The 12543-nt window shown below is 38.1% G+C and overlaps 1 protein-coding gene across 1 annotated transcript in view; it reads right to left on the bottom strand.

The window, feature by feature from the left end:
- Positions 1 to 12272, bottom strand: part of CROT (carnitine O-octanoyltransferase) — a 16541-nt gene extending 4269 nt beyond the window's left edge. Inside the window, exons 1-12 of the mRNA XM_010017135.1 lie at positions 12151 to 12272; positions 9581 to 9705; positions 8524 to 8705; positions 8227 to 8351; positions 5690 to 5798; positions 3697 to 3790; positions 3478 to 3603; positions 2996 to 3097; positions 2300 to 2383; positions 2100 to 2207; positions 1709 to 1839; positions 259 to 382 (exon numbers count right to left, since the gene is read on the bottom strand). Coding sequence (XP_010015437.1) covers positions 259 to 382; positions 1709 to 1839; positions 2100 to 2207; positions 2300 to 2383; positions 2996 to 3097; positions 3478 to 3603; positions 3697 to 3790; positions 5690 to 5798; positions 8227 to 8351; positions 8524 to 8705; positions 9581 to 9705; positions 12151 to 12265 — 1425 coding nt within the window. The 5' untranslated portion in view covers positions 12266 to 12272. The remainder of the gene's footprint in view (positions 1 to 258; positions 383 to 1708; positions 1840 to 2099; positions 2208 to 2299; positions 2384 to 2995; positions 3098 to 3477; positions 3604 to 3696; positions 3791 to 5689; positions 5799 to 8226; positions 8352 to 8523; positions 8706 to 9580; positions 9706 to 12150) is intronic.
- Between the last annotated feature and the right edge of the window lie 271 nt (positions 12273 to 12543).

The raw sequence follows: 12543 nt of genomic DNA, 5'->3' as shown, positions 1-12543 counted from the left end.
GGGGGTGGAGGAAAATCAGTGTGAGTGTAACTCAAGACACTTACATTCTTACAACCAAAAGGTTAACAGGACAAAACCAAACAAACCCACACATGACAGCTCACCTCAGCCACAAGGACCAGAGCAACCCAACATTTGAAATCTATCTCAGTGGAAACAGGCCTACTCCCATTAATGAGACAACAGAAAAAGGTGGTTTAAGCAGCTCAAATGACAGGCCTTCTAAATACGTGATTAAAGAAGGATTTCAGTATTTACACTTTCAGAAGGATCCAGCATGGACTTGCACCATTCCACTGCTTCCATAGTACATGATCTTACAGTCTCTGTACGGCCATGATAGAAACGCCTAGTCATGGCGGTTTCGTAGCAGCAGCCTGGGCTAAGAAGAAAAATAAGGGAAGAGTATCTCATTAACTTCATTATTTGCTCTCTCAAGGAATAAAGAAAGCCCTGCCAAGTATCTCACACATCTAGATCAGTTACAAGTACCAGTAAGACACCAATTTTCTTCAAACTGTGTATCTGAAAAAGAGCCACAAAGGAAGTCTACGAGCTTTTATGAGCCAGACGACTGAAAAAGTGCCAGTGCTATAATTATACCTTTAAAAAGACTGTGTTGTCATGGCTGTTTTCTGCAGACTACAGATCTACCAGAATCTAGTATAAAAAACTGAAATTATGCAAGCTTCAGTTCCATTATTTATTTCCTTAATGAAACCATCTACACCATCCGAAACCTCAAAAATTAGAGACACTTGAAATAAGGAGTGTGTCCCAATGTTCAAGTCCTTCTCTGTTGCATGCTGACACCCACCCAGCTTTTACCTGGAGCATCCCCAGCCCTATGACAGTCTACTATTTAATATACAACTTACATTAAACTTATTTGTGTGTTTAGAACAGACCTTACAGAGGCTACTTCAGTCGGACAATTAATCTATTCCAGTGTTCAGCAAACTGAGATCTATCAGCCTTTCTTATGATGAGATACACATCTCCAGTGATTAAGCATCACGCCCACATGACAAAACCCTTCTCTTTTGGAAGCAAGGAATACTTGCCAGGTTAGAGTTATGACTTAGACAAGCTATAATCAATGCTAGTTAGCAAACAGAAATTTGGGAATACCAATGCCACAAAGAATGCTGCCTTTTATCAATGCAAAATAAAATTACACACCCAAAAATGTAGCACCAGGCATTTGGAGGGTTGCTATCTGTATTTCTATTATTCTGCCCCGACGTTCACATCTAATGTTGCTAAAGAAAGTGAGACGCTGGTATTTGTGAGACTTTTTACAGGCACGGAAAACTAACCACTTTACTGATGGCTTTCATGCTGCAGCTTCACCTGAGCAACTGTTTGACATTAAAGAATCCTGACCCACTGTGCATTTGGTATTTGCCCAAATATTTACTTTGTACAGTCCAAATTCATGTTTTCATGGGCTATCTTCTGCCCTCCATTCCACAACATGTACATGCAAAATCCCTGTGGGCACAAGAACACAATCCTTCTGAAGCCAAGGGCACAACCCCCATGGCAAAAACTAAGACTGTTACTTTAACAAAACCTCAGTTCTTCATTCTTATACCACTGTAGCAAAGTACATACTGGCATTGCAAGGTCACTGCATTACATCTCCAGATCCACCCCTTTACTCAAGAAACTAGTTTTTTATTCCTAATCTGGGTAATTTTCTTACCGTCCATGGCATTTGTAAAAAGCAAGCTGAATGGCAAGCTGCACAAATGTATCAGGATGAAGTTTCTTCTTTCTAAGCAATGCTTTGCCAAAGGATGTGAAGGCATAATTTACTAGCTTCAAGTCAGACACCTGTCACACCGAAGGAGGAAAAGCCAGAGAAGTCAAGAAATATAACAACTTGGTCCACTTAAATAAAACACACTCAACATAAACCAACAACGTAACAAATTTAACCATGGTGTTAAGTCCCCTGATTCATCGAGTAATCATCAAGATGTTAATTCCTATTCTCCAGCATGGAGAAAGACCAGCTAAAAACACGTAAATAGAATTGAAACAAAAAAAAATAAAAATCAGTGACAGTTAAGAAAAGCAGCAAGGAATTCCACCTTTTTATAATAGAATTCTTTAGTACATCCAATTTCATTTATGATTTTTTGATCCACTGTGAATACAAGTTCCTCCGGCCATGGAATATCCCTCACTTTATCTGATCCCTGCAAGGATGTGGACAGAAAGAAAACAGGAAATGTTATCCATAAGAAAAAGCACAGTAATTAATAAACTTGAAAGTTTAAAGAATAAATACCTTCCATTTTCCCTCATTTTCAATAATCTTCTTTTCGGCATAATGTAACATGGAAATTACAGCCATGGCGTCAAAAGGAGAATGCTAGAATCATATAAAACAAGATGCCACATTATTTGCATAACAAATAGATTCCTTTTTTCCCCTAACCCACTCTTTTTCCTGCAGACCAAAGCTTTACAGCACAGTGTTGGACTTGTTTTTCTAGTTCTACAATGCATACAGAACTACTCTAAGTCCACCCACTGTTTTGACTGCTCTGCAGCCATGCAGACAGGGAGGCACAACTTACCACTGTTGTGGAAAAGTAGATCTGGGGCAGATGTAAACCCTTCAGGCCACTCAACAGTGACTAAAAAAATCTTGAGTTCAAAACCCAAAGCTGTTCAAATAGCTACATCATAGAAAGAGTTAATTTTAAACCTGCTTGTGCAATGTACTTTGTGCCTTTGGAACTCCCTCATTAAATACTTTTAGAAATAAGATTATGATTTCAGATCTCATGTTCTTAATTCAATTACAGTGTAATACCAAACACTGTGAAAGCTTTTGGAAACTTGCCAGAAAAGGTGCCTGGTAAGCCAGGCTATACTACAGAGGAACACATTAAGCATTTAAAATACTACTCTGAAAGGGAAAACCGAGTAAATAAATACCTGAAAGACTCATAAGGGAGAAAAAAAAATTCCAACTTACATCACAGAATGCACTACAGGTTCCATTGGAAAAGAATATGCTATTGTAGGATTTATCTCCCCAGCGTACAGTTGGATCACCTGTTAGCCCCATCCTGGTAACCTAAAGCAGAAGTTGCACACTGTGGGTTTTAAAAATCACAGAGTATACAGTTGAAGATGAAACATGATTATAAGCCCAAGTTTTTAAATTACTGGATGATAACAAGTTGACAACTGTATTTCTGAGGACCCCGAGGTGCAGAGGACTAAAACATAATGAAGGTAGATTTCAGACATTCCCACTTCCAATGTCGTAAAAATTCAAACTATTTAAGTATTCCTATGGATCAATAAGAAGTATCAATAAGAAGCATTATTTGCATATTTATCTGCTTCATTTTCTGTGTTCTGAAAGAGCAAGAAGTGCTACTTTCACATATATGCAGAAGAAATATTTATGTAAAGACCACCAGTTATGAATTATCAAAAATCTCTAGCTACCTCAGTGTAGTTTTCAGGCGTTGCATGAGGACTAGAATCATCAAGACAAACCACAAACAAACTTCTCTGAATTTTTTCCAGAAGAGTTAAGTTCTTTGGATCAAGATTAATTAAATATTCACGTAACTAGAAAGCAAAAGAAGACAAAGCTAAGTGAAATTATATATTTCCAGTGATCACAATGCTCTTCTCAGGAATCTGCTGTTGAAATATTCCCACCTCTGCCCATTTTGTCCTTTCACTGCTTGTTAAGGCTGCCAGTCCTGGTCCGTCTGGTTCACTATGGCATGTTTTCTGTATATGTGTAAGTTGCCTTTAAGAAGATTTCAAAAACTGAAGTTAGCAAAGAATATATGGAGAGAAGATAAAAGTCATGTTTTAATATCTCTTTTTTTGCCAAGCTGGAATTTTTATTTCACATTCACAAGCTAATGTGAATCTTCAGAGAGCACGCATCAGCTGCCTCAGACTCTACGAGCAGTTGAAGACCTGTTCTGTTCTCAGTCATTAACAGTTATTTCAAACTGCAGCTACCAGCACAGTAAAAACTTGCATGTAAACAATCGTTGTCCCAAAGTGTTGTTATGCACTTAATCTGAAACTAGATTGAAGACTTCAGCAATACAGGTAAACCTTTCCCAAGCAGTAGACACCTGCAGTACTGCAGCTTTACAGCTTTTATAGCAGCTAGTCAGATACAAGGACAAAACTTCCACTCAGGACAAACCCTGAATTTAAATCAGAACAGCAGCTACAGTACATCCTAGATGTAGACACTGAACTACACAAGAATACTTCTCTTCCTACCTTTTCCTTGCATTTTTCCTTTGAAGAGCTATTAACAGCTCATTTTTAGATTGTAAATTCAGTTTTCCACATGCTGTTCTTGGTGGTAAAGAAACTCCACAAATTACAACTGCTTAACATGGCTTGTCCTTTGCTCTGGCACTCTTGCCCATTAAACTTCACTACTAATCAGCAGTTAAAGTTATCAAAAATGTAAGACCAAAAAAAAAAAAAAAAAAAATAAAAGAGCCCACCAAACCAAAACCAACCTGCCCCTTCAATAGGAAGCTTTAGGGGGGTTTTGCCTGTATTTCAGATGTTCATTTTTTTGTTACTTGTTTGATCTAACAGGTACAACTATAGAAATTAGAAATACAGATGTTGAAAAACCTCAAGTATCAAAACACCAGAACTTTCAAAAAAACAGTGATCTTTCAGCTTCTTTAACTGGTTTTCACCTTACTCAAGGATTCTGGCTGTCCACCTTTTGCCAATTTTAACTACAAGTCTTCTGTTTTGCTCTTCAAACAGCACTTTGACAAATGCAGTAAGTTATTCCTAGATGAAATGCACAACCCTTTTAGTAAGTAGATGCATAAAGATCCAAAATCAATCACAAGAGACTTATGCTGAAATTACCTCTGTGTGCAAGTAGGAAACCTTGTGGCCACAACTGCACTGACAATTTGAAAAGCCAGCACCTCCATATACTACTGGGAGATAGGAGACACAGCATGGAAAAGCTTTAAGCATTGCCAGTTGCACTAGTACTGAAATTTAGTATTTAAGGAACCAAATTCTTTCTCTCTGTTCCTTTGCAGCAGCTCAGGAATATCAGAAGAGCCACAACCACGGCTGGTTGTCACAGGTCTGGTGCAAAGACAAGAAATACAAGTGAAATGCTGCTGTACTGCTGTGTACCTAGCAGGAAGTCAGTTAGTGTAATCTATGATTTTGGACTGCTACACTCACCAACAGGAATGCTAGCCCCTCTGTTCTAGAGAAAATTGACCACACATATATTAGATTTGAATCTGTATGATAGTGGTGCTTTATGTTTAATAATGATTAAGCAGCTATGAGACAATTATCACCGTGGATTGGTCCCAAAAGGAATGTTACTTAAAATCCTATGAATTCCATGCCAAGAAACTTCACGTAAGTGATATTTCCTACTGAAATACCTTAATCCAAACCTTCTACATGATGTTCTATGAGTGTATCACAACAGTACATGACCATCATGCCTCATGGCAAGAAGTTGCCATCCATGAAATAAAAATTTACTCAAATCTGAACCCTCAGCTAGAGGAGAAGCTGTAGCCTCTCTCACACCTAATTCTTTGGGGCAAAGGGAACAGACAGACTCTCTTTTGTTATGTAACTTCAATAGGACAGCTCATTTGAAACAAGGTAGTTTGAAAACCTGAAAATCTCTGGAGGTGTCAGTATATTGCCTTCATGTATAGCATCAAATGCAAACACTCGACCTCGACACAGGACTACTAAGTGAGATGGGCATTCACCTTCAGTCTCTGAAATGAAACAAAAAACAAAACATGAAAATCCATCTGTAGGGATAGAGTGAGATGCAGGAAAAACAAGCAAGTCCTGCAGACCCTTTTTTTTTTTTTTTTAATTCATTCAAGATGAGGCAGACTTCATACAGTTAAAAACAGGAAAGAAGAAAAAAAGAACTTTTGAAAGAAGAAAAATTGAACTTTTGAAGTTCAATTGCAAATCTGAAGACATTTTTAAAACCATCTGAGAAAATATACAGAAACAACTTTCACTGTTATTAACTACTTCAAGTCATTGTCATTACCCAGCAGCAAGTACCATTTATTTATGTATCTTGTAGGCAGGAACACTCTCTGCCAAAATGAGTGTTGCTTGCTGAAAGCTGATGGAGCAACATTTCTCTCTTGCATGGTTCTATTTGCTTTTTAAAAGGGATGAATACAATGCAGCAAGCCTGCTGCAGAGACACTTTGCAAATGATCAGTCTTTCAGTTGTCACTGCTAATGCAATGAATTTCAGTTATTTTTAGCAACCACCTCAAGATTGGAGGTGCACTATCATGACCTGCATGACCTGATGGGCACGTGCAAATCTGTAAAAAGGGAACACTGACACACAAATTTGGCCACAAAAACGCAGATGGCACTGGCGCATACTAGGCCAGGTATGTCTGCATAGCATCACCAGCTATCTGGAAATAAGACTAAATAAAGTTGGAAAAGATTCTGACAAAATCCAGATGTTAAAACCATCAAAAACATGGCTACATTTTCTCAAGTTGAGCCACTGTGCTACAGCTCTTCTAGTCCAGTACTACGCCCTGAAGGAAAAAAAAACCCAAACAAAACCCAAAGAAATGTATGCCACTTTTTCAGTATGTAACTGAACAGGCATCCACAGAAGTCTTAATCTTATATATAAAGCTTTTACATTTATCTTTACGATCCTACTATCTAAATCAGGTACCACAATTCAATAGATACTGGATTAAAGACATTCTAGAGTGAGGATCAGAGTGAGGATCTGTCATTTCATTACAAACCTTATCATTATGAAATTGATTTCTAACATAAATCAGAAGGGATGACATAAAGTTCAGTTACTTTTCGTAGCATCCTCCTAACCTGAGCTGTCTGAAGCAAGGAGTAGAATTATGTTTGAAAATACAGCTGAATTAAACGCTTATGATCTCACTACAGTTGGCAGAGATCTACCCAATACACTTACCATCTAATGAACTCATGTGCTCTCGTTAAGGCATCTGCTGCAGGCTGAACCAAATAGCTCTCCAGGTTCCACTGATCAGGCTCTCTTGGCTTTTAGTGTGGTCTCTGACTCCCAGTTGACACTACCTGTCAAATTTTAGGTGCTCTATTCTGCAGTGTGTACTACTTCAAGTGTTTAGACCCTATCAGTTCTCTCCAGAGCCAACGGAGAAAAACAAGATCCCTCTCCAGATGGTGATTCCTTCTATCTCAAGACACGCGCATACCTTAATGACCCAGAAAAGGCACATAGGTATCTCCACGGGATAATAGCTTCATGTATTAAGTGTGATCATAACAGAATAAACTGAATTTCCACTGTTTGAATGTTTCTTCTATTTTTTGATATTTAAACTGACTCTTCAACTGCAGCACTAAGACAAAACCCTTGAAACTTGCCTCCAACTTTGCATTTTTTCATCATATCATCTGGTATGGAGATTTCCTTACATATTGGAACCAGACAATACCTCCTCCTTCTTGAATTCCTGAGTCTTACAGGAATTCACATCTCCAGTGATTATCTAGAGTGACAGTGCCAAACAACTCTGGATGCATCAGAATGTCTGTGAGAAAGGTGTTACGATTTCAGTTAGCTGGTTACTAATACTACAGTATTTGTTAGTGGAGGATGAATAACAACAGTACACTTTTACTCTAGCTCTTGATCCTGCACCCCAGAAAACCTGGAGTTTAAGAGAATGACTTCAAGAAGCATTAAGGAGTACTTTGAAGACTGAAAACACAAGAAGCTGACCAAATCAAGAAACAGCACAATGATAGAAAATAAGTAAGAATTATTCCAACAGGATGTACAAGAGCACACTCAAGAAATGCATTCTGTGGAAAAAGATGCAACTAGTAAAGATGCTGATATTCTGTCCATATAATACAAGGAATCCACCCACATTTGTAAATCCATGGAGTTTGTCATTTTTCAGTTCTTAATGCCGGCTTACTTACTACAGGTATCAGGCTGGTAACATACAATCTGAAGCAGAATTTTCTTTTAATCTATTGTATAAGGACTAAATAATGGACCAAAAAGAGCATCCACAGATTAGACATTTTCTTTGATTCCTTATACAAGCATTCAATGAGTATCTTGAGGAAGCAAGTATTTTATGGTTAAAATGACCACTCCACTAGCCTATTAATACAAAAGCATTTCATTACCAGTTTTAAAATAATTGCTGATTGAGTCCCTGGTAACTCCAGGAATTTTGCAAGTGCAGAAGAGCATGTGGAATTGGCTCATGTCCAGAACAGCATCTGCAGATCTCTCAACAGGCACCTTCTCTCTGTAGTAAACAAACAAATCAAAATTAAACAAGAAAGATTATAATTATGGAAGTAAATCAAGGCAAGACAAACCCATCTTTTACTGCAAAACATGAACATAAACATATTTTTGCAACTAAAGCACACATAGATCATTAGAATTTTAATAATTATTTTTTCTGAAAGTCTTACATTCGCAACAGATCCCAGAATTTCAGGGTGTGCCATATATTTATAGATGCTCTTTCTATCTGAGTGCCCTCTTTCGGTGGCCAGCAGTGTTCAATATAGGGACCAGAGCCTGCAATGTTACAGTGTATTTGCGTTGATATGCGAAGGTCAAGATAAGCCACATTCAGCCACCAGTCCTCCAGCTGAAAATGAAAAGTGTCTAGCATCAGAATTTTTAGCCATTAATTCTTTAATAATCACCTGGTTATTCAACTATGTGCTTTTTTAACTTTTTTTTTTTTTAATATTTTGAATAGTAGCTCCTATAAAACAGAAGGCAGGACAGTGGTTCAAAACTAACTGCTGAGGCTAACAACATATCTAGCTCTTCTATTTTCAAGCTTGAAATAAAATCCCATACTGCTTAAGACTATTAAACTGTAAATTATGATATAGAGTTCTTCCCCAATACTCATCATCTTAAACTCTTGCAGATGTCAGCTGTGGCTGATGCGAATATCAGACAGATGACTCTGTGAAGAATGGAACAAAAGGAGATTTGTGTTGAGAGAGGACCTGGGACAGACAATTCCTAATGTATTTTTTCTATCTTCATCTGAAAACCCCCACTCTGTTAAGATTTACAAAGTTCTTGTGAATTCTACTTGGTAACAACCCCCCTTATATTCCTTTCTTTGTTGAAAGACAACTTTAAAAATGCTACCATGTAGCGTTCTTCAGGAAAGAAAATGTCAGGGACCAAACTCCAAATTCCATTTTCTTTTTTTTTGGGTGGGGAGAGGAGGGATGGAGGTGATAGAAAGAGCTTGACAGGCAAATCATTCAAAAAGCCAGCAGGTAACTTAACATTCCAGTTAGTGAGTTCTCTTAGCCACTCAACCTTGGGAAAAACAAACCACACATATATGAGTGAATGTGTTCATACACATAGGCAAAGTGGCAGATATAAGGAAGAACCTAAGATTAAAAAAAAAGCTAAATGACTCGCTAAATTATATCCTGAACAACCAACTTTCCAGAAGTTGAATTATGATTTCTTACTTATCTAAATACATACCCAATTCCTTCTTGTTTTAGCTCTTTCCAGTAATTTCTGATGCAACTCGTTCCCAATCCCATTTTCAAATTTTTTAACTATATCCTCAGTTCTTTGATATTCTTCTTGATTAAGAAATGGCTTCACTGTAAAAAGGAAATGTTGTTATTTTAAAGATAACTGCATATATACTGAGATTTACTCCAAAATTCAGGTATCTACAGGTTATAGAATGGATGAAAATACTCAAGATTTATCTTTCTAAAACAAATACTTGAAGAAAAAACACCTTTTCAAAAATTTGTAAGTAGATCAGTGTTTTCTAATGAAACATAAATACATATTTTCGAATAAATACAGATGTTAGCAGATGAAAGCAATTGCTGAAAACCTGTTTAAGTTTGACCCCATTGCCCATTGTCCTATCATTACAGTCCCTGATGAAGAGTCCCTCTCCAGCATCCTTGTAGGTTCCCTTCAGATATTGGAAGGCTGCTTAGATAAACCCTTCCCAACTTACACAATTTTATGACTACAGGGCCTCTTTTCCTTTTAAAAACTATGTGATTAGCAGCACTACGAGGAAGTAGCGGAACTCAGCCCTTTTCCCACTAGACTTGAGTGAAATTTCTGTGTTGCCACTTTCTCCAGATCCCTCTGCAGACCTGGTCTTCCTTTCTGCATAGGAAACCAGCTCCATGAACAAGAAGCATCCCATGAAAGACACCTTCAGTTGCATAGTTAAGGAATCCTCTGGAAAGCTGGAACTTTGGGTTTTCATACTCTCAGGTCAAGTCCCAGCTTCCAAGTGTCAACCTCTGGGGTGAGCTGAAAGGCTCAATAACTTGGCTACAGCCACCTTCCCTGCTCAAGGCCTACCTTTAAAACAAGATTAGTCATTCTGAATCCAAAGCAGAGGTAGCTACTGTAAAGCCCTAACAAGGCACCTTCCGAAACACACTCTGTCCAGCTTTTCCAGTTGATTGGCTTTTAAACAGACAAGTGCTTTACCAACAGGTGTCTTAACTAATGTTAAGTGCCTGGGGTCCTCATCCCATCAATGAAAGACAGGAGTTTCCAAGGAATGATTCACAGCATCTATGAAGGGTCATTTAGAGGTTCTGAATTTTTCTTCAGAAGCATTTCCTTTCCTCCACTCACCTTCACAGACTAAAAAAATTACAAGCTTCAGCAAAGAGAATCACAGAGCTAGCGTCTAGAACTGTGCATGTTCTGACTATAAGTGATTTGTACAAGGGAAGACAGGGGCAGAACAACAAATACCAGACTTATTTTCCTCCAACCTCCAGCAAGACTAAAGGAGATAAACAATGATGAAGTTATAGAATGACTTATGTACAAGGAAGTTAACTCAGGTAAAAAAAGGACATGTATTTGTGAAAACATAGTTCAGAAAACAAATTCACTATCAGGTTTTGTCACTCCATGAGAGTTATTTATTACCTTGGAGACTGGGGATTTACAAAACTAAGTTCTAAACAGAAATTCTGTTACTGCAGGTTCACTACTACAGCACAACTTTAGCTGATCTGCATTACAATGAAAAGAAGACATCTTTTGACACGCATGCACATACAGCATTTTTTCCTCTAAAACCACCATTTCAACATTCTGCAGCAAAAAGCGATGATGTAAGGAACACCAAAGAAAACTTATTACTATCTACTGGGCCATTTCCACTACACTCACAAGAAAAGGGAACTCAAAAGCAAACAAATTCAACTTTGAGAAAGAGAAATTTTGCTGTAATATGTTTCTGCTAAGGAGAGAACTCAGAGTCTTACTCTGTTAGCCTTACAGGTAAGATGTCAAGACACAAAGATGTTCCAGAAAAAAACTCAATGTCTCCAAGTTCTGAAAACTAGTAAAGAAACATGGGAAAGTAAAGGTAATGTATCTTTGTCAACCCCTATATATGAAAGCCTGATAAGATATTAAGGACTAACCAGTCACGATTGCTCTATAAACAAAGTTAGACACACGTGCATTGATACCGTTTTCAAGACTTTGACCTTTAGACAGCAAACATTCTAAGGCAGAAATTATCCAAGTTAAATTATCCAAAAATGCCCACCATTGCCTCTTCCTACTACTGGATAGTTAATAGTACTGGTGAGAAATAAGAACATTTAAGTATGAAAAGGTTTTAAATAACTGTTTGTTTTTTTTTTTCCCCCAGAGATTGGGGGCAGAGTCACAGACAAGCAATGCAGTTATTATGTAAAATGCAACTTTCAGACGGATAAATATCTTTTACTACACCAGCTGATATAGCTGGGAAAAAAAACCCCACCCAAACAAACCCTAAAAAAACCAAAACCCTCAAACCAAAAACTTAACTTCCCTAGATATCCAATTCTCTGGAAGAAAGGCAAATAGGGATTAAATGGCAACTCTTACTGAAGTTGCTCTGGACACTTCATTTCCTGCTTTGAAGCTGAAAAAGACCTTCTGCACTCTACACTTGCCTGGATCCCCCACCCCAATTACATAAGTTGATAAAATCTATCTCTACAGATCACAAACACCACAGCACACACCATGCTACTGTAACAATATTAAGTCATTACCTGAATCAAGGTATTTACTTAAAGATTCATCAAGAGGTGGTAATGGCAAGGAAGGCAGAAAATCTTGGTACTGAAATGTTCGCTCCTCAGAGGGTTCAAGAACTTGCTTCTCCATGATGTAGATCTGCAGCACAACATCAACAGACCATTAAGGAAGCCTGAATGAGACCATGTATCCCCCCACACTGCTCCCCTTGCCCCCCAGCCATTTACACAATAAAAGGCACACGTCGAGGAAGAGTCCCCTGACAAAACCAGGATCGAAGGGTTCTTGCTGGGCTGAAGCCGCAAGAGGCATACACACAACACGGGGAAAGGTATGACCAGGCGGCTAATGGTGCTTTCTCCGGGTATGTCGCGATTAACAAACTCGAGGCCTGCCGCTTTCTTCCC

The sequence above is a fragment of the Nestor notabilis genome, unplaced genomic scaffold, assembly GCF_000696875.1.
Source record: "Nestor notabilis isolate BGI_N333 unplaced genomic scaffold, ASM69687v1 scaffold3026, whole genome shotgun sequence".
NCBI classification, from domain to species: domain Eukaryota; kingdom Metazoa; phylum Chordata; class Aves; order Psittaciformes; family Psittacidae; genus Nestor; species Nestor notabilis.
Note: the sequence above shows the minus strand (reverse complement) of the source record. Positions and strands in the feature narration are given on the sequence as shown.